Source organism: Heteronotia binoei, chromosome 4 (genome assembly GCF_032191835.1).
Source record: "Heteronotia binoei isolate CCM8104 ecotype False Entrance Well chromosome 4, APGP_CSIRO_Hbin_v1, whole genome shotgun sequence".
Lineage (NCBI taxonomy): Eukaryota > Metazoa > Chordata > Lepidosauria > Squamata > Gekkonidae > Heteronotia > Heteronotia binoei.
In genome coordinates, this window is record NC_083226.1 from 100,254,287 (window position 1) to 100,276,450 (window position 22,164).

Consider the following 22,164-nt stretch of genomic DNA (forward strand, 5'->3'; position numbering starts at 1 on the left):
TTTAATTATTCTCTTACAGTTATGGGGAGATGAGAACCTCTGAGTCCAGGCAGTGCTGACCTGGAGTCACAGGTTCACATCTCCCCATAGGTGCCTGGCAGCCCTGGGTAGCCCACTGTTCCTTGGAGAAAATATGTGATATAATAATGAGAAATATATGATACAGTGTTTTACCAGTTCATATTCATACAAACAAGAATGACCATATAAATTGTGTGGGTTAAACAAAAGGTATGGTGCTAGATACAGCACCCCTCTACATGCTTTTCAGCTGTGAAGTTTATTTAGAAAGCAAGTCATAAGTTGGAAAAAAGTCTGTGAGTTTTGGCCACAATCCTGTGTACAGAATTAAATTATTTGGAAATAAGATTATTTGATGGAATCTAACAAATTACAGCTGTCACTTTCTGAACAAGCGGATAGGTGCAGAACAGGTAAAGAAATGATGCATTAGTTACTGCCAGTGGTTAATTCTCATAAACTAGTGCCTCCACAAGTGTTCTGTTTATATAAACAATGTAATTTTGGAAATAGAAATGGGGTTCCCAGCCTCTTGCTGGGGGCAGGGGTTCCCCTGGTTTGGAGGACACCAACCCGCCGGCATGGAGCTGGACAGAGGGGGAATCCATGCGCCCCCAAATTTCCATCAACAACCAATTTGCCCAGCGCAATGATGTCACCAGGAAATGGCATCATTGCACAAGGCACACGGTATCATGCATGGGATGCTCTAGCATTCGGATAAAAACTCTGTGGCATCATAGAGGCCTCTCCAGCTGGCAGCCAGGTTAGACCTGACAACCTTAAATAGAAACATTTACTGTGGTTACTTCTGTGATTAGAAAAACCACCAACCCTACCCTGACTAAAGTACCCAAATACTTTCCACTCTTTAAAAAAAAAATGGTAAAGGTAGTCCCCTGTGCAAGCACCTGTCGTTTTTGACTCTGGGGTGACGTTGCTTTCACAACGTTTTCACAGTAGACTTTTTACGGTGTGGTTTGCCATTGCCCCCCCCCCCAGTCATCTACACTTTCCCCCAGCAAGCTGGGTACTCATTTTACCGACCTCAGAAGGATGGAAGGCTGAGTCAACCTGGAGCCAGTTACTTGAACCAGCTTTCGCTGGGATCAAACTCAGGTTGTGAGCAGAGGGCTCCAACTGCAGTACTGCAGCTTTACCACTCTGCGCCACGGGGCTCTTTTTCCACTCTTTACAATACAACAATAATTCAAAAATTAGCTCCATTAAACAACAACAAAAATTACCTTCAGTACTGACAGCACTTGAAAAAAAGAAGCAAACATTAAGCAGTGTTTGAGCCTGCTGCATGGCTTCAGAAAGACCATTTGAAAAGGCTGGGGCAACACAGGAGAAGATGCAAATTCTCAGCATTCCTGTTGTTTCAACTACTTCCCTCTCATCCAGTTGACCAATTAAAGATAGAAAGTTTAACCCTCAGCCTTCAGCTAAAGAACCATTTCTGCCCTAAGCAAGGGTGGAAATGGAGCAGGATGTCTCTGAGCAACAGTACCCAGCATTGGATCTCAGTCAGGCAGTTATCAGGCAGCTTTCTGCAGCCCTATTCCCTTTGACCTGAAGTGGGGCCAGCATGTGATCTGTGGCCTACTTTTCAGTACACTGCATCTGTGTCATCCTTCTTTCCCCCTAAGGTTGCCAGGCAACCAGTGGGAGCGCTAGGACATAGGAAACAGGGCCGGTGCCAGGCTTTTTGGTGTCCTAGGTGATGTGCTGGGGGCTGACATGTGGTTTGCCCCCCTCCACCCTCTCAACAGCCCTGCAAGGTAGGCTACACTAACTATTGAGAAGGGGGGCAGCGAAGGCCCTTAAAGCACAGGAGCAGCCCCCTGCACCACCTTTTGGTGATCACCTTAACCCAAAGAAGCAGAGACCTGGGGGGAAGGTACAAGGCAGTAGCAGTGGAAAATAGCCCAAGTCCCTTTTTTCCCATGGGCAGAAGTTCCTGGCTGTCACCAGCTATGTCCCCCTCCATCTCCTGCTCTGGCAGCTGAAGGCCCTGATGCAAGCATCTCAATCTGGGCCAGCTACCATGTCAGCCACCGTGTGCACAGCATTGTGGGGGAGGGGAAAGGAGAAGCAAGTGGGGAGGGCGGACACAGAGAGCCAACCTCAGCTGTCCTCCCCACAACCTCGCAGGTTGGCTTGTGGCTGGTACTGGGTGCCCCTCCCCCTGTAAAATAGCCTTTTGGTCATGTTCCCTCCCCCGATCAGATCCTGCAAAATAGATCTCACAGCCTTTCATTGCCAATCACTTTGCAGGCCAGCAAACCCCCCCCCCCCAAAAAAAAAAAAAAAACACAACAGCACACAAAGCCTCCAACACTGGGTGCTCCACCCTGCACATATTTTCACTTTGGAAAGGTGGGGGGAAATTAGCTTTTGATTATTGGTGACTCAAACTGCTGGCAAGCCAGACCGTAGTCTCCAACAACACACACACACACAAAGGCCAGGCACTTCCAAAGCTCATTGATCACATAATCCCTCTGTGGTTATAGAGCAAATAATTCCAAAAAGCTTGCTTTTGCATCATGTTTTCAATTGCCCATGTTGTGCAAACACGTGTGCACGGGCACACACATGCACAGAGATGACATTCTTTTTTTCCCCTTTCCCCAGTGAGTCTCTCAAGTCCATCAGTGTTCTTAATGGCGTCAATGTGAATGCTGGGAAGAACGATGGCAAATTCTTCCCACCCCCTCTACTGACACCCTATTTCATAGGAAGTGTTGCAAAGAGATTCAGAGCCAAAGGTCTGTCTGCAAAACAAAGGCAGGCAAAGACAGGGTCTCTCATTTGGCCGCTAACCACACCACCTCTTCCTCTTTCACAATTTGGCTTTGCAAGGAAACAAAACGGGGTGGGGTGAAAAGGGAGGGAGTATCAGTGAGGGACTAAGCACCATCCCATTTCCAGGTAATATGTGAATTTGCATTCCTTCCAACTCTCACAAAGGGGAGCATGCTGAAACTTCTAGCAAGAGTGGGGGGAGCCCAAACGAACCCCTCCCCAACCCAACCTGGAGGAAGGAGGAGAGGGACAGGGTGTTGGGGCTTGGCTGTCCCACTTTGCAGAGCCGCTTTTGTTGGCCCAATGATACCTCCCCCCCTCCGATCCCCATAATAAAGCAAGAAAGAGGCTAGTGCAAGACAGAACCACAGGCCCAGGGGGTGCCAGACTGCCACCGACTCTTCCAGCCCAGGCTCCAAGTAGCTGCCAAGGAGAGGGGAAGGAAAGCAGCCATGCTTTCTCTCCCTCCCTCAGGCAGAGGGAAGAAAAAGGACCAGGAAGAGAAGGAAGGGGGTGCGTGTGCCCCCCCTCAACCCCTTCCCCACCACTGCTGCTGCAGCCAGCCGGAGGTGCACTGGGAGGGGGAGGGGCATCCCAGGCACCTCTGTGGCCATATGGCTCCCTAGGCAGTAGCCTACCAGGCCTACTGGGTATCACCAGCCCTGCTAGGGAGCATGATGTCAGCTACATTGCCAATGGTGCTACATCAGTTCTGAATGGAAAAATTTTCTCAGAGTGGTGGTAGGCAAGCCTGCAATAGAGTGCACCTATTCAGCTTGCCTTATTCTAGAAACCACAGTTAATAATAATAATAAAATTTTATTTATACCTCGCCCTACCCGCCAAGGCAGGCTCAGGGCGGCTTACAGTTACCTCCTGGAAAGTTCTCTCTAATTGTATGACATGGGGGTGGGGAGAGAGAGAGAGAGATGCCAGCTGGGGGACTGGTGCCATAGAGGTTTTTGCCAGAATGCTAGAGAACCCCAAAATATGTAATTTTGGCAGTATTCCTAACTGGATAAATGATTAAGAACCAGCTGTGTCTGTGAAATTAAATGTTGAATGAAACATTCAGGCCTTGTTAATGCTTTTTTTGGCATGAAAAACAGACACATAGGTATCTAATATTAAACGATATTTCAAAAGGGCAAGTTAGCACTTTGTTTGCCAAATGAACATTCAAAAGCTCTCTTGTTTATGAAGTCTGACTTTCTGCACATAAATCTAGAATGACTGACAGGCTACAGTGAAACAGCTTTGTTCAGAAAGATAATCTTTGGCAGGCTGCATCAAAGTTTTGAAACTCTGGAAAGGATGAAAATAGATTCCCATTTTTTACATTGAATTATCCTGAAGATCAACACCTCCATGAAATTAGTCTGGGAATTAGATGTAGGTGCTGTAAGGTAGTTTTCTCTGACAAAATCAGAATTTGCCCTCTTCTCTCTACATGTGTTTTTAAGATTTAGTTTTTTTAAAAAAAGGTTAAATAAAAGAAAATATCCCTGGAATCTGTCAAGTGGTAGTGAAACCTTTGCATTTAGATTGTTTCATATGTCTATTTCCACTGCATTTGGAGTGCTGGGGTTTTTTAAATGATATTTACTTAAATTTATGAGCTCATATTTTTGTGGTAGAGTCTCATGACATATTCACTGTGCTCCATCAACCATCCCCTCTACCCACCCCCATCTCGCTATACTTGATTTATAACTCTTTAGAGAATGAATCAGTCTCCTAGAAACTACCTTAATCTCTAGTTAAATCTAAATAATGTAGAGTGTTTTTAATTTATGGGCTGAGCTATCATGTAATTATGTAAAAGTCCACCCAATCCCCAACTTAAAGTATTTCCCCATAACCTGTTTCAGCTGCATTCCTAAAAACAGTTTCCTGGGAGTTAGATTATTGAATATGCCTGAGTTGGTTCTGAGTAGATCTGCTCAGGGAACCTGTGCATTGCCTGTGGTGCTCTTCAGAGTACAGATATAAGTTTACATTATTTGAATGCTCCAGTTTTTAAAAAATGATCTTCACCTTGACACCCTCTATATTGAGCCCGTTTACGGGAAAAGGCGTTATATAAGCCTACTAAAATAAATAAAAATAAATTCCAACATGTATTTACCACCTCTATACACAGAGGTTTTCTCATCAGGGTAAAAAGCAGCACCAGAAAGAAGAAATCACTGGTACCTTGAAGCTAAGGTTACCAGCCTTTGGGTGGGGCCTGGAGAGCTCTCAGAATTACAAGTGATCTCCAGATGCAGAGATCAGTTGTCCTAGAAAAAATGACTTTTTACCATACTGAGGTCACTCCCCTCCCCTGCTTATCTTCACCTTCTCAAGGCTTTGTCTTCAGATCTCCAGGAATTTCTGAGTCTGGAGTTAGCAACAGTGCTGGAAAGCAAGATGTTAAGTGCCACTATATGTTACAGCCCACTGAGTCCTGTTGTCAGAATGGTTTTCTTTTTTGTAAATGAACTTAATCTATTATTTTATAGTGAACGCCTGCAGGGCAGAAGAGATCATCTTTATTACTTGTTAGCTATTTGTGGACTGTTTTTGTTGATAGAAGCTGAATTTGAGTTAGTAGAAAGCTCTTATGCCCTCATTTGTCTTTCACAGGGTGAAGTGAAGAAATAAAGTCTCCCAGCTGAACTACTATGAGGTCAGAAGCCTTGCTGCTATATTTCATACTGCTACACTTTGCTGAGGCTGTTTTCCCAGAAGATTCTGAGCCAATCAGTATTTCGCATGGCAACCGTGAGTATGAAAGGCAGGGAAATTGCACTAAGATTTCTTTTCCCCCTAGCTCCAAGTCACGCCTTATTGGTCACTGCGATTTACAGTGCAGTCCTACACAGAGTTAACTCCTCCTAACTCTGCTGAAGGCTGTGAACTTTGAAAGGTGTAGCTTTGGTTAGGATTCCCCTGCTAAAATCTCACATTTTAGTAGGGCGGAAGCTATACTTTTTTCCCCTATCAGGTCCCCTCAGCAATCAAGAGACCAGAGTAACTCTGCATAGGAAATAATCTGTTCTTTCCTTGTTCATTTTTGTTCAAACGGATGTTTTCCAAAATCATCACTTTTTTTTCAAATAGCTTAGCCTGTTGAACAAACATTCCTTCCCAAAACTTGGAAGATTTGATTCTTCCATGATAGCCAAAATTAGAACTATTCCCTAATAAGAGGAAAAAAATGTACTTTAGATAAAACTCTAATAAGAAGAATTTAATGGCATAATTCTGTAGAGAAGTCACAATTTGGTATCAAAATAAGTTACTCATTTTGTGCTTGCATAAATATAATATACACACACAAGCACAGCCTTTGCAATTGCAATGTAAAGTAGAATTTTAGAAAACAAATAGTTTCCATTTTAGGCCAGCTGGATGTGGCAATCTGCCTGGAAGATGATAAGTACAAGAGTCTGTTCTGCTGCCCATTTGAACTGAGATGGGTTGATTGGGGAAGCTTTCACAATATCGGGCTGTACAATGACAGTTGTAAAATGCTTCATATAATCCTTCATTTTCACAGCTGCTGCAACAAAATGAAGTGCCTCCAGTGGCCCTTCAGTGCTCAGTAATATGTAGTCCATATCAGGATCAGCTCCATCCAAGTGGGATAACAAATGGCAGATCTCAAATGTCTTAGTTGCTTTGGTAAGCATAAACTAATATAGGACAAGGATCAGAGAGAATAATGGGAGTGCTGGAAGCCTCCATCTGTTTTTAAATGCTTTGTGCACAGATTCCATACATTCAATCAGTATGAAGAAACAATTGGCAGTCTCAGAATGCAGAGAGCCAGATGCTAATATTTAGCCAAATACAAGTCAACTCTGAAATATCTGCATGGCAGGTAATCCTGCCCTCTGGAACTAGACCTACTTACTACTTATTTTTATTCTCTGCAGTATTTCTTTTTTCGTTTTAAACAATTTATTGGTAGCATATGGTTACAAAGCTTATCTATTTCTTAATTTTTTCTTTTTTTTCACATTAACCCATATGACATTTCCATCCCCCCTCCCTCCAATGTTGACTTCCCCGAGGTTATAAGTTCAAATCCATACTAAAGGCACTTCTGATTGCTCAAAGTTCCGTATATATATTCTTACAACTAAAAAAATGTCCAATATTTCTTTACTTTCCAAGTTTTCTCCATATATCCTTTAAATTTTCTCCACTCCCTTTTGAATATCTCTAAATCATAGTCTCTTAGTGTTCTGGTTAATTTGTCCATTTCACACCACGATAAAACTTTCATGGTCCATTCCCATTTCTCTGGTATTTTTTCTTGCTTCCAAAGCTGCGCGTACAAAGTCCTAGCAGCTGATAACAGGTACCAAATTAAAGTCCTGTCTTCTTTTGGGTATTTTTCTAATTGTAATCCAAGTAAAAACGTCTCTGCAATTTTCTTAAAATCATAGCCCAAAATTTTGGTGATTTCTTGTTGTATCATCTTCCAGAATTCTTTCGCTCTTTCACATGTCCACCACATATGGAAGAAAGAACCTTCATGTTTTTTACATTTCCAACATCTATCCGACATTTTCTTACTTATCTTAGCCAATTTTTTCGGAGTCATATACCACCTATACATCATTTTAAAACAGTTCTCCTTAATGCTTTGACAAGTTGATATCTTCATTGAGTTCTTCCAGAGGTGCTCCCATGTTTCCATTTGTATTTCTCTATTCACATTAATTGCCCATTTGACCATTTGAGACTTTACTACTTCTTCTTCTGTAGACCATTTCAATAATAACTTATATACTTTTGATATCAATTTTTCATTGTCACCTAACAGGACTCTTTCCAGTTCTGTTTGTTCTCGTCTAATCCCCTCTGATTTTATGTCATTTTCCATCAAACTTTTAATTTGTTGCATTTGAAACCAATCATAATTGTTATTTAGCTCTTCTGAGGTTTTTAATTCAATTTTGTCTCCTTGAATCTTAAGCAGTTGGTTATATGACATTTCTCTTTTTTCTTCAGAATCAGCTGTTATTTTTATTACTTCTGCTGGCACTATCCATAATGGTTTTCTCTCGTCCCCGTATTTCTTGTATTTTATCCAAGTATTTAGTAATGTATTTCTGACATAGTGGTGAGAGAAAAAAACATCCATTTTATTCTTCCCATAGTACATGTATGCATGCCAGCCGAATCTATTTCCGTGAGCTTCTAACCACAAAGGTTTTTTATCTAACAGCATTATCCAATCTTTTATCCATGTCAAACAAACTGCATCGTGGTATAGTCTTAGATCGGGAAGTTGAAAACCTCCTCTCTCTTTGGCATCCGTTAAGATCTTCATCTTTATCCTTGGTTTCTTTCCGGCCCAAATGAAATCAGAGATTTTCCTTTGCCATTTGTTGAAATGTTTTGCTTCTTTTACAATCGGGATGGTTTGAAACAAATACATTATCCTTGGCAAAATATTCATTTTGATTGCAGCTATCCTGCCCAGTAAGGACAAGTTGAGTTTATTCCATTTCATCAAATCTTTGTCCATCTTACACCACAGTTTTTCATAATTGTTTTTGTATAAATCAATGTTCTTCATTGTTATCTCTATTCCAAGGTACCTAACTTTGGTTGTGACTTCACAACCTGTCACCTTTTGTAGTTCGTTTGTTTTATTTGGTTGCATGTTTTTACAGAGGAATTTCGATTTCTCCTTATTTATGTATAATCCTGCTAGTTCTCCGTATTCTTTTATCTTAGCTAACAGCAGTGGTGACACTTGAACCGGATTCTCCATTATGAACACTATATCATCTGCAAAAGCTTTATATTTATAAGAGAATCTTCTAATTTTTAGACCTTCTATTTTTTCATCTTTTTGAATTTGTTGTAACAAAATTTCAAGAGTCATTATAAACAACAATGGTGATAGCGGGCATCCTTGCCTTGTTCCTTTACTCACTTTCAATTCTTTGGTAAGGTCTGCATTTATACACAATTTTGCATGCTGATCTGTATATATTGCTCTTGTCATTTTTATAAATTGTTCCCCTAAATTAATTTTTTCCATTACCGCAAACATAAAGTCCCAATTTAAGTTGTCGAAGGCTTTCTCTGCGTCAACAAAAAATAAGGCCACTTCTTTTTCCGGATGCTTTTCATAGTATTCCACAACATTAATCACAGCTCTTACATTGTCCCTTATTTGTCTTTTAGGAAGAAATCCCGCTTGGTCTTTGTTTATAAAGTTGGTCAGGTATTGTTTCAGTCGCTCTGCTAAAATTCTTGTATAGATCTTATAGTCATTATTCAACAATGAGATTGGTCTATAATTTTTTACGTTTGTGCTATCTTTATCTTCCTTAGGAATCAGAGAGATTACAGCTTCCCTCCAGGTCTTTGGGATTTTCCCTTCTTCTCTTATCGTGTTTAACAACTTCAACAGTTTGGGTGTTAATTCATCCTTGAGAGATTTGTAAAATTTTGACGTGAATCCATCTGGCCCTGGAGCTTTACCCTCTTGCATTGCTTTTATTGCTGCTTCTATTTCAATTTTCTCTATTGGGTCATTTAATATCTTTTTCATATGTTCCGTCAAAGGTGCCACCTGAATGTTTCGTAGATACTCTTCCACTTTTTCTTTACTTACATTCACACCCTTGAATAAATTTGCATAGTATTTAAAGAATTCTCTTTTAATTCCTTCTTGATCCACTACTGTTTTCCCATTTGCCATGATTTTATTTATAGTCTTATTTTCTTTCCTTTTTTTTAATTGCCAGGCCAGATATTTACCAGGTTTGTTTGCACTTTCAAACGATTTCTGTTTCAAATTTTTAAAATTCCATTCTAATTCTTTATTCAGCAAATGTTTAACTTGGGATTGTAATATCGTAATTTCTTTTATTAATTTTTTCTTCCCTGGTCTTTTTTTTAAGTCCTTTTCTTTTTTATCTATTTCATTTTGCAGTGCTGACAGCCTTTCTTCTCTTGCTCTTTTGTCTTTATTATTCAATGTAATTAATATACCCCTCATTACTGCTTTATAAGTGTCCCATACTGTTGGATATTCCATATCATCCGTTTCATTTATTTGGAAGAATGCTGCAGTCTCCTTTTCTAAGAATGATACAGTGTCTTTATTTTGTAGTAAATCCTCATTAATTCTCCATCTTCTTGATTTTCTTTGCAATTTTGTTGACCAGCATATTGGATTATGGTCCGCCCAAACCTTTGGAAGAATCTCAATTTTTTTTGTTATGAGGCCCAAGCCTTGGGAACCCCACAACATGTCAATTCTGGAAAAAGAATTATGCCTTGCTGAGAAAAATGTATAGTCTCTTACCTCAGGGTTGAACTTTCTCCAAATGTCTTCTAGATTTTCCTGTTTAATCAACTCAAAGAAAGAATTGGGCAGCTTCCCTTCTTTATCATTCTTCTTTGGACTTGATCTGTCAAGGTTATTTTGTATTGTCCCATTAAAATCACCCATCATCAATACCTGGTCATAAGTCTCTTCGTCCATTTGTCTATTTATGTCTTTAAAGAATTTGTCTTTCGCTCCATTGGGTGCATAGAGTCCTAGTAGTAACGTTTTTTTCGCCTCTATCGTCACCTCAACAGCAATGTATCTTCCTTCTTTGTCTTTAAAGATTAATTTTGGGTCAAGTTGTTCTTTAATGTAAAAAACCACCCCTCTTTTCTTTTGCTCTGCTAGTGAAAAAAATTCCAACCCCAAATTTCTATTCCACAAAAATTTACTGTCCTTGCGTTGTATATGAACTTCCTGTAAACAAATTATATTACATTTTTGCTTTTTAATCCAATGAAATGTTCTCCTTCTTTTCTGTGGTGAATTTAGTCCATTTATATTCCAAGATAGTAATTTGTACTCCATTATGATGTTGGTTCTTTATTTTCTTCAAAAAAGCTATGCATCTCTTGTTCGCTTCTTATTGTAATCCTTTTGCCATTTTGTTCAAATCCAAGACCCTCTGGTATTATCCATCTATATCTTGTGCCCTCTGCACGCAACTGATCGGTTAGCTTCTTGTACTTTTTCCTATCGCTGATCACTTCTCTTGGTAGCTCTTTCATTATTTTAACTCTACTCCCTTCTATTGCCCAGGCTTTTTGGTACCCTTTCCTCAAAATTTTCTCTGCCACTTCTTTTGATCTTAATCTTATGACGATGTCTCTTGGCAGACCTTTATTTTTCGCATAAACTGAGTTGACTCTGTAGGCACCCTCCAACATACTCTTAAATCTGTCAGGGTCTTCTTCTATGTACTCAGTGATGATATCCACCATATAGCCTTTTAAGTCTGTGTCTTCTTTTTCAGGTACCCCTCTTAGACGCACTTGTGACTCCAGCAACTTACAGTCGTGTATTATGACCTTTTCTTGAATTTTTAGCAAGGCAGAGGCCTGTGTATCTACTTTCATCTCTACCTCTTTCACTTTATTTTGAGTCTCTTCCTTAAAATTCTCTATCTCCTTCTTAAGGTCTCCAACTTCTTTTTTAATATCTTTTTTTATTGCCAAATGCAATTTGTCCATAGCTTTTAACATTTTTGCCTCCAGAGCGTCAAATTGAGCCTGCATCTTGTCAAATGATTGGGCTCTTGCACGTGTTGTTCTTTCTACTGACATATAAAAAATCACCAAACCTTAAAAAAATCCCCACATAAAATTTAGCATCCAATCCAATAGCTTAGAGCCAGTTCTTTCAGATGAGACTAGTTTCGTTTTTCTCCCTTCTTCCTGAGCAAAGATATTGAATTTTAACAATTTTGACAGTTTTTCTCCCTTTTAAAATGGCAATCGTTATTTCTCTATGGTACAGTTCCAGCCTAGAGAGGTCTCTCTTCGTCTTTCTTGATCTGAGTCTTGGACTCAATTCCTTCCTAGTTCAAAGGTCGGATGTCACAGCTCTTGTTGTCCTTATAGGCTCTGATTTATTGTCCAGCCCCTTTTAGTTTCACTTCCTGTCACAGCTTAGACTGATCTCGTGTCTAATCTCGCAGTTTTTTGAGCTGCATGAAGAAACCACAACCACAAAAATTCACAACAATATGTCCTTTCTCCAAAATATCTTTGAAGGCAATTGTTTTTACGGCGTTCAGTTTTCCCAAGCTGAATTCTTTTCCTGCTGTGCCCCCACTCAGCTCAGTTCATTCTAGGTTCTGCAGTTTATGGGCATATATACACGGCAACTCTCTTTTCTTTCTTCTGCGTCACCAGCCTCCCATTGCCAACTTTCACTCTTATCTTGAAAGGTTTTTTTTTTTTTTTTTGCTGTTGTTCACATCCAAAGCCACAGAGCTCAGCTTAACAAGGTAAAAGTTTTTTTTCCATTCAATTATGCTTTGCCTTCGTCTGTTATTAATCCACTCAGTGTTTAAACTATATTCAAAGTCTCTCAGAGTGAAGATAAGAATGATGAGTCTACCTTTTAGATGTTCTCAACTCCCCCGGCTGCTATTTTCTTGCAATTAAAATCAGTCCTTCTAGCGTGCTTGGATTCCGACAGCCTTAAGTGACCGAAGTCACTTTAGAGTCACTGCAGACGATGGTTGACATTCCATTGCCGGACATCAAGAAATGAAGGAGTCAGCTCCCTGACTGCTCCAGTTCGATATCAACAGCATTAAAGGAAGATAAGTCGTCTTGGGTTAACCCTTGCCTAGGGTTAATGAGCATAGACCTTATCAGGGGTCTTTAATACCCTGAACAGTGACAATAAAATCCCCCTCTGTTAGGGAGCTGCAGACTGTCTTCCAGCCAAACAGGAAGTCCTTCTCTGCAGTATTTCTTCATGTAATATTTTGAGAAGAAGTTGCTAGAGAAATTAAATGTACCTTAAAAGATATACCATTGACACCATCTTGGGTGTCTCCATATGAAATATTGAGGCAGTCTATGTATGTAGAAAGTAGCACATACTGTTACCCCTATCCCCATAATTATGCAATAAATTTGAGCATTTGAGGCAGTCAGAATACCATATGTGTGTATACTATCAACTGTTTTCTGAATTAGAAGTTAGTCTAATTGCTGCATGTTTAGCTTGGCCCATGATGGAAAATAGATGCTCTAGAATTAAGCCAAGTTGCTGGACCATCTGGGAGGAAAGCAGTTATCATCAGGTTACATTCTTTGGTCATCCTTCACCTTGCATTTTGGTAATAAAACTATTGAAAATGAAAGATTATACCCAGGTGTTGGTTTGCTGAATTTATCATGGTGCTTCATAGATGTTCTTTATATGATGTTCATTTATTTACAAGTGGAGCCCTCCTGCAATACATGGGGAGGGGCTCTTATTCCCCCAAGCACTTTCTACCCAGGTTCCCCTGCAGTTGCCAGGCCCACTGACTTCCCTCTACTCTTGGTGGCTTGTTTGGAGCTGCTACAGACGGGCTTGCTAAGGCTTCCTTTCCCCTCTTCTCTCGGTGGCTCATCAGGAACTGCTCCAGACAGGTTCACTGAGGCTTCCTTTCCCTTGTCCTTCTCTTGGCTGCTCTTCTGGAGCTGCTCCAGGTGGGTTTGTTGAGGCTTCCTTTCCTCTCTTCCCTCTCTCAGCAGCTTGTCTAGAACTGCTTTGGGCAAGCTCATAGAGGCATCCTTCCTCCTCTTCCCTTCAGACTACATCCAGGCCCGGAACAGGAGCTCAGACCAATACAAAATAGTATCATAACCAAAATAACTAGGAGTCACCAGTGTGTTATAGTAATACAGACATATATATCTCATACAAAATGAATTTATAGAATAGTAAATCCAATAACCTTATAGTACAAAAGTCCATATATTGTAAAGAAGACCATATCAAAATACTAGTTTAGAATTTTCTTACAAATTTCTTTGTATTAAATATACAATATAGATTAAATATACAATATAGATTTCCCACAGCTTTACAATTGCTGCTAATGTTTCTCAAAAGTCTTTTGAATGCCAAAATAAGACAGCGAACAAATATAGAAGCTCCAAAAAGGAGAATTATCTTCATAATTTTATTGAATCATTTTCAAAAAGCCCCACCTGACAAGCAGGTCAACTTATTAAGCTTGTTTCTATCGATATTTCCTCAAAGATGGGACCATCCACATGAACTCTGTCATTTACAACTGTCTCAACAGGAAAAAGGTTTACATTAAAGGCTCCCCCCCCCTACTCTTGGTGTCATTCCAGAGCAGGAGCTATCACCCTCTGCCACAGCAGTTATGTCTGAGCAGTTGCCAGCAGGGCTCCTGGAGCTGTGCTACCATTGCTTCTGAACCCAGTGCAGCTCTTCTGTCCTGCTGCCAATCACCGAGGTATGTCCTCTGAACACTACTTTAATGGAGGGGGGTTAAACATCCCCATGTATTTTTTTAAAATTTTCAGATTTTTCTGTGCACCTGGGGAGTGCCCGAAGTGTTCAGAAAAATCTTTTTATCCTCCACATGCCCCCATTCATGGAAATAAATACTGGCACATAGAGGGCACAGTTGGGAATTAGATATATGGATTTATACTTTGTTTATTATTTATTAACAAGATTTTACTCCACCTTTCTGCCCTCAGAGGGCCACCAAGATGGCCAACAAATTAACAACATGCAAATTAAAATCTCGCTTTAAAAACCATTAAAACAATACAAGTAGAGACCCACAAGAAACTTGCAGGGAGGAGGCATTCCTGCATCTTTGCTTCCCTCTCACCTCCTAGGGAGTCTGTGCAGGCATATGAACATCAGGCATGCTCTTGCTGCTTGCCTGCTGGGACAGCCCTGGGAGGCAGGCTCCCTCTTCAGCCCCCACCCACTGTATGGCAGCCTTCTCTTTCTTTCCCCTCCTGTCCCCTTGAGCCAGCCCAGCCCATCTGAGCCATCAAGCAGTGCCTTGTGGCTGGAGTGGCTATCATAGTGCTGCAGCTGCTTGCCACTGTTTGCCCAGAGGAGCAGACCTAGAAGCAGTGCTGGTGGCAAAGGCCACCTCTCAGCCTGCAGCAGAGAAAGAGGTGGTGGGGAAAGCCAGAGGAGCACTACTTCTTTGCCTCAGGCAGCAGGTGAGGAGATGAGGGGAAGCTTGGGGGGCAGCCCAACTCCACTGAGACACCTCCTTCCCTCCCCTCCCTCACCAGGCAAAGTGAAGGCCTGCAGGCATCAGTTACCAAAGGGGGAAAGCAAGCCACCAGTGGTGTCTGCCTCAGCTGAGGGACACTTGGAAGGGGAAGAGAAAGACGTTCAGAGCTCAAAATGGCAGTGATTGAAACGGAACACACCATAACAGATTATTTGAGACTGGAGTTTGATCATGGAAAGCAGTAAGCACATAGCATAAATCACATTAAAAGGGGATAGAAAAAAGCAGTTCTCATCTGCAGCAGCCACCTCCACCACCAGTTCGTCTGTTCATGTGCAGACAACTTTTTTTTTAATTTGGGATAATTTAACCCAAATTAAAAAACTTTTAAAAATTTTTTAAAAAACTTCTTTCATTTTTCAGCAACCCTGGGGAGTACCCAAAGTTTGCAGAAAAATCTCTATCTTCCATGTGTTCCCTATCTGCAAAAATAAGTACCCAAATATAGGGGGAACAGTTGGGAATTAGATACCCTGTCTTTCTATGCAGTGGAGACCCAAAGCAGCTTGCATTTCTCATCTCCTAAATTTTATCCTCACAATAGCCCTGTGAGCTAGGTTAAACTGAGAGAGTAACTGACCAAGGTTATCCAGCAGGCTTCTAGGGATTTGATTCTGGGGGTGTGGTCACACATCACATTAAAAGCGGGCGTGTAGCACTCAAATTTGAAACGCTGAATATTGATTCAATGTGGGGCCAATCAGACAAGCATCCAAAAATGCGACTCATCCTGTTGTTGAGCTATCAGACGTCCAATGCTATCACGCTCTTTTCTTGAAGCCTGCGCAATCAGATGGTGATTCCTGAGTTTGTGTGTGTGTTTCACTGAACATATGCCCAACCTTTTGGAGGTGGGAAATCAAACGTTGCTTCAGAGGCGGGGGGGAGGGATGGAGGGATAAAGTAATTGAGCTCTGTATAGAGTGCCTGAATTATATATTACACCACTATGAGTGCAGTGAAGGGGAGAAATGTACATTCACTTTGCATGAAGGTTATCATTAGATTATTTAAAGCATTTCTATTCTACCTTTTTACCCAACTCAGTCAACATTTCACACATTTAAAAGAATTTAAAATACAGATATATCATATTTAAATAAAACATAATATAAACACTTAAAGATATAAAGACATAAAAACATACAACAGGGAGGAAGGCCAATAATCATTATCAGGGATATGTCAAATGAAACCAAAAAAAGTCTTCTCCCACTGATGCAAGACTGGAAGGAGACAGGCAAATCTCTCTGAGGAATGACTTCCAAAATTTGGTGCCAAAATCAAGAAGGCCCTTTCTTGGGTTGCCACATATCTGATAGACAGTAGCTCTCCAAATGTTTTTTGCCTACAACTCCCATCAGCCCCAGCCATTGGCCACCCCTGTGATAGAAGATGATTATAAAATGATGAAAGAATTAAAGATAGCAGCTAAATGTGAAAAATGTGTCATAACAAGTGATTTTAACTACCCACAGATTGATTGGATCAATATGTGTTCTGGCCAGGAGAAAGAGATTGAGTTTCTAGACACTCTCAATGACTGTGCTATGGAGCAGATGGTCACAGAACCTATCAGGGGTGGGGCAACCCTGGACTTGGTCCTAAGTAATGCCCAAGACTTGATGAGAGATGTAAAAGTGATTGCACTGCTTAAGAGCAGTGACCATAATGTTGTTGATTTCACCATTTGTATAAATAGGGAGTTGCCCCAAAAGACCAATGCAACCACTTTTAACTTTTAAAGAGGTAAATTCTCTGAGATGAGGAGGCATGTGAAGAGGAAACTTAAAGGAAAGGTAAGTAGGGTCAAAACTCTTGGAGGCTGTTTAAAACTAGCTTGGAGGCTATTTAAAACTACAATCCTAGAAGCTCAGATAAAATATATATCACAAGTCAGGAAAGACACAAATAGGTATTTTAAAAAGCCTGCATGGTTAACAAACAAAGTAATGGAAGCTGTAAAAGGTAAGAAGGATTCCTTTAAGCGGAGCATATTGCAAAAAACATAAGGCCAACGATAAAAATATCTTCAAATACATTAGAAGCAGGAAACCAGCCAGGGACGCTGTGGGGCCCTTGGATGACCAGGGGGTAAAAGGATTACTGAAGGAGGATAGCGAAATGGCTGAGAAGTTAAATGCATTTTTTGCCTCCGTCTTCACTATGGAAGATGAGAAGTGTTTGCCCACTCCAGAACCGCTGATTTCAGGAGGGGTGTTGAAAGACCTGAGTCAGATTGAGGTGACGAGAAAGGATTCCTATGACAGATAGACAAATTAAAATCTGATAAGTCACCAGGCCCAGATAGCATATGTCCAAAAGTTCTGAAGGAACTCAAAGGTTAACTTGTGGATCTCCTGACAAAAATATGTAATCTTTCATTGAAATCTGACTCCGTTCCTGAGGACTGGAAGGTAGCAAATGTCACCCCCATTTTTAAAAAGGGTTCCAGAGGAGATCCAGGAAACTATGGGCCAGTCAGTCAGACTGACTGGGAAAGCTAGTGGAAACTGTAATCAAAGAGAGAATTAGTGGGCACATTGATGAACAAAAGTTATTGAGGAAAACTCAGAATGGGTTCTGTAAGGGAAGAACTTGTCTCACTAACCTGTTAGAGTTCTTTGAGGGGGTGAACAAACATGTGGACAAAGGGGACCCAATAGATGTTGTTTACCTTGACTTCCAGACAGGGCCAGCTCTTCCACTAGGCAAACTAGGCTTCAAAGCTCCTTCCTGCTGCTTGCTATTAAGAGAACACCCACTGAAGCGCAGAAGCAGGAGGATTGCATAGTGGCCCGCTGCCCCCTCTGACTGCCCGCTGCCCTCCTGTTACTGTACTTTGGCAAGCGTTCTCTTAATAGCGAGCAGCAGAAAGGAGCTTCAAAGTCCCTTCCTGCTGCTTGCTATTAAGGGAATGCCCGCCGAAAAACGGTAGCAGGAGGATTGCGTAGCTGCCCGCTGCCCCCTCTGACTGCCTGCTGCCCTCCTGTTACTGTGCTTTGGCAGACATTCTCTTGATAGCAAGCAGCAGGAAGGGACTTCAAAGCCCCTTCCTGCTGCTTGCTATTAAGAGAACACCCGCTGAAGCGCGGAAGCAAGAGGATTGCATAGCTGCCTGCCACCCCCTCTGACTGACTGCCGCCGTCCTGTTACTGTGCTTTTGCGGGCATTCTCTTAATAGCGAGCAGCAGGAAGGGGCTTCAAAGCCCCTTTCTGCTGCTCGCTAATAAGAGAACGCCCGCAAAAGCCCGCTATTAAGAGAACGCCCGCAAAAGAATGGTAGGAGGATTGCTCCTGTAAGTGCGGGGGGTGCCCATGCGGAGGAGGGGTGGGCAGTCGGTCTGCCTGGGGCAGAAAGCTTTTGATAAAGTTCCTCATCAAAGTCTCCTTAGTAAGCTCAAAAGTCATGCGGTAAAAGGAAAAGTCCTCTTGTGGATCAAAAACTGGCTAATTAATAGGAAATAGTGAGTGAGTATAAATGGGCAATTTTCGCAGTGGAGGGTGGTAAGAAGTGGGGTACCGCAGGGCTCAGTACTAGATCTGATTCTTTTTAACTTGTTCATTAATGATTTGGAGTTGGGAGTAAGCAGTGAAGTGGCTAAGTTTGCGGATGACACTAAATTGTTCAGGGTGGTGAGAACCAGAGAGGATTGTGAGGCACTTCAAAGGATCTGTCGAGGCTGGGCGAGTGGCCGTCAACATGGCAGATGATGTTCAACGTGGCCAATTGCAAAGTAATGCACATTGGGGCCCAAAATCCTCTGTTTTAAACAATTTTATTGATAACATATGGTAACAATTTCCTTTAATAACTTCTTTTCATCTATCCCATATGCTTCTTTCTAATCACCCCTCCCCCCTTTACTTGACCCCCACCAGTGTTATTTACTCAAAATGCTAACATTAAAAGGTACCCTTAATTACTAAGAACTAAAATTAATATTCTTCTTTCTTCTAAAGTTTAATCATTATCAAAAATTGTCCAAAGTCCTTTTGCTTTCCACTCGTCTTCTACATAACTTCTAAATTTGTTCCACTCCCTTTTAAAATCTTCTAAATCATAGTCTCTTAAAGTTCTTGTTAATTTTCCATCTCACTCCATGTCATAACTTTTATAATCCAATCCCATTTTTCTGGTATTTTTTCTTGCTTCCATAACTGCGCATATTGTGTCCTAGCAGCTGAAAGCAAGTACCAAATTATAGTTCTATCTTCTTTTGGAAATTTTTCCATTTGTAATCCCAACAGAAAAGTCTCTGCAGCTTTCTTGAATTCATATCCCAAGATCCTAGAAATTTCTTGTTGGATCATCTGCCAATACTTTTTCGCTCTTTCACAAGTCCACCACATATGGTAGAAAGAACCTTCATGTTTTTTGCATTTCTAACATCTGTCTGGCATCTTATTATTCATCTTTGCCAATTTTTAGGAGTCATATACCATCTATACATCATTTTAAAACAGTTCTCTTTAATATTCTGACATGTTGAAAGTTTCAGAGTTCTTCCATAAATATTCCCATGTATCCATCTGTATTTCTTTATTTACATTTATTGCCCATTTAATCATTTGAGATTTCACTACTTCATCTTCTGTAGACCATTTTAAAAGTAACTTATACGTTTTTGAAATTAATTTTTCATTATCTCCAAGCAGAACTTTTTCCATTTCTGTTTGCTCTCGTCTTATTCCTTCAGTTTTAATATCATTTTCCACCAAACTCTTTATTTGTTGCATTTGAAACCAATCGTATTTGTTATTCAACTCCACAGCAGATCTTCTTCGTGGTCTCTGTGCATCACACTGATGGGATATAGGCGCCCGCGCCGATCTCGATCGGTAATCTTGAAAGCTGCGGATTTCCGCGCCCCAGGCCCAGTGCGCATGCACCAAAGCCCCACTGCGCATGCCCACAGGGACCGGAGCGGACATCCCGCCAGTTCTCTTCTGACCACCGCTTGGATCAGTCGATCTCGCGTCACGGTCGATAAAACCCTTTTTTTCTTGGAAGTTGCATTCGCTACTCGAACTTTATAGACTTTATACTAAAACAACAGTCTTTTTAAAGACTCAGGAGCGGGGAAGCGGTGAAAAATTCTTTTCGGACTTTTTACCTCACCCTTCCTTTTTTCCCGCCAACCCCCCCTCCCCCCCCAACCGCATGGAAAAGCGGTGGGGCTTTTTCAAAAGGTGCAAGAATTGCGGCAGCAAAATCGCCCCTCCAGACGGGCACGCTCTCTGCCTTTTTTGCTTAGGAGAGACGCACATCCCTGACGCGTGTGTGCACTGTGCTAGATTTTCCCGCCAGACGAAGAAAAATCGAGCGGGTCGTTTAGTAGCGGCGCTGATGGAGAAAGCGCTATCTCCTAAGAAAATGGCGGCGACACATAAGCCGTCGACACCGGAGTCGGGCGGTATCGAAAAAACCCCCTCCGACGCCGATCACCTCACTAAAATGGGCTCGACAGCTAAGTCCGCCTCCTCCACTCCTGCAAAACGGCCAAGGGAGGAGAAGGGACTTCAACCGGAAGCGAAGAAGAAGAAGTCGGACAAACATCGATCATCCGCAACTTCGCTCCCGACATCACCGCCAGAATCGGCGACGAGAGTACCACCTCTGAAGCTCTTCGCTTCACCTCGCCGCCGGTTAAGCCCCCCGGTACTGGCATCGATGTCGACGCAGATCGCCATTTCTTCAGACTCTGATCGCGATCTAGATCTGACGCAAAGATCGGGGACGGAGGGCAGTCCACTGGAAATACATACTGTGGAAGACACCGTCCGATCCCGAGCTCCACCTCGCGACCCCTCGGTCAGCCCAAATCACCGTCGGGTCTGGAGCCCGGAAAGGGATCGATCCACCACTCCCGGTCACGAGAGCCTCGGGCGTGACCGTTCCAACAGCCCTCGTAAAGATCACCGTAGCATTCGGCGTCACCATCGATCCCGAGATTCGGAAGAGAGATCCCCCAACAGAGATCGCTCCCCGCTTCGGAGACCACCGCCACCTATGTCTTGGGACCAGAGACAGTGGCAATACCTGTATGGGTCCTGCCCTATGCCTTCCATGTTTCCGTGGTTTCCGGCTAAACACTTGGATTGGGACCAGCAGTCCGAAGCCTCGGTTAGGTCCCGAACTTCGTATCGACCCCGACACAAGCCATCAGCGTCGGTATCGAGGCCTCAGGATACGACGCCTCCAAGGAGACAAAAGACCCCCCCACGCTCCCGGAGCCCGGAGCGTCGGAGGACACCGGAGTCACCAAGAGTTCCAGAGACCCCTAAACATTCCTCAGGACACTCAGACTCAGGTGAAGTCTCACACGGATCGGAGGAAGGCTCTATCCGGGAAGAACAGAACATCTCCTCCCCGGATGAACCACCGCCATCGAATAAGGTGGGCGAAGAACTACCCATATCCCCTTCCGAGGACCTAAAATCCTATGGGGATCTAATAAAATGTATGGCACAAACCCTATCACTCCCGACAATTCAACCAAAGCCGATAGTTACCGACAGTGTGTTCGACGTCGTACAACTGGACACATCGACGGCAGTCGCCTTACCTCTCACGACAGTCATGCTCCATACCACAAAATCTTCCTGGGACAAACCGGCTTCAACGCCGATAAGCTCCCGAAGGCTTTACCACATGTATCGGGTCCAGGAATCCACAGCCGAGTTCCTGTTTAACCATCCAAGACCAAACTCGGTAGTTGTAGCCTCGTCCTCAAAGGCTAGAAAGACACACGCTTCCCCACCTGATAAAGAGGGGAAGAAGTTGGACAATTTAGGCAGAAGATTTTACACGGCTGGCTCGATAGGAGTGAAAGTGGCAAATTACGAAGCATGTACGGGCCGTTACCAATACGCCCTATGGGATCAGTTATCGACTCTACCAGACCTGTCAGAACAAGCCAAACAGGCACTAAAAAAGATTCAAAAGGAAGGCTTAGCGCTTGCCAAACAGCAGATCAACACTGCCAAGCATGCAGGGGACATTTCCGCAAAGACACTCACCTCAGCAATTACTTTAAGACGTCACTCTTGGCTAAGGTCGACAGCATTGCAGCCAGATACTCAATCTTATGTCAAAGATCTCCCCTTTGATGGAAGTGGATTGTTCAGCTCCAACACAGATTCTGTGCTGCAAGAGATGGATAAAAGCATCAGAACATCTCGCAATCTGGGAGTCCCCATCTCATCTAGAACCCAAGGA

At 42.2% G+C, this 22,164-nt stretch overlaps 1 protein-coding gene across 3 annotated transcripts in view; it reads left to right on the forward strand.

Annotated features, from left to right (window-relative positions):
* SEMA6A (semaphorin 6A) overlaps window positions 1-22,164 on the forward strand; it is a 361,125-nt gene that overhangs the window by 183,286 nt on the left and 155,675 nt on the right. For all 3 annotated transcript variants that reach the window (XM_060235561.1, XM_060235562.1, XM_060235563.1), the window contains exon 2: window positions 5,461-5,598. In XM_060235561.1, coding sequence (XP_060091544.1) covers window positions 5,499-5,598 — 100 coding nt within the window. In that variant the 5' untranslated portion in view covers window positions 5,461-5,498. The remainder of the gene's footprint in view (window positions 1-5,460; window positions 5,599-22,164) is intronic.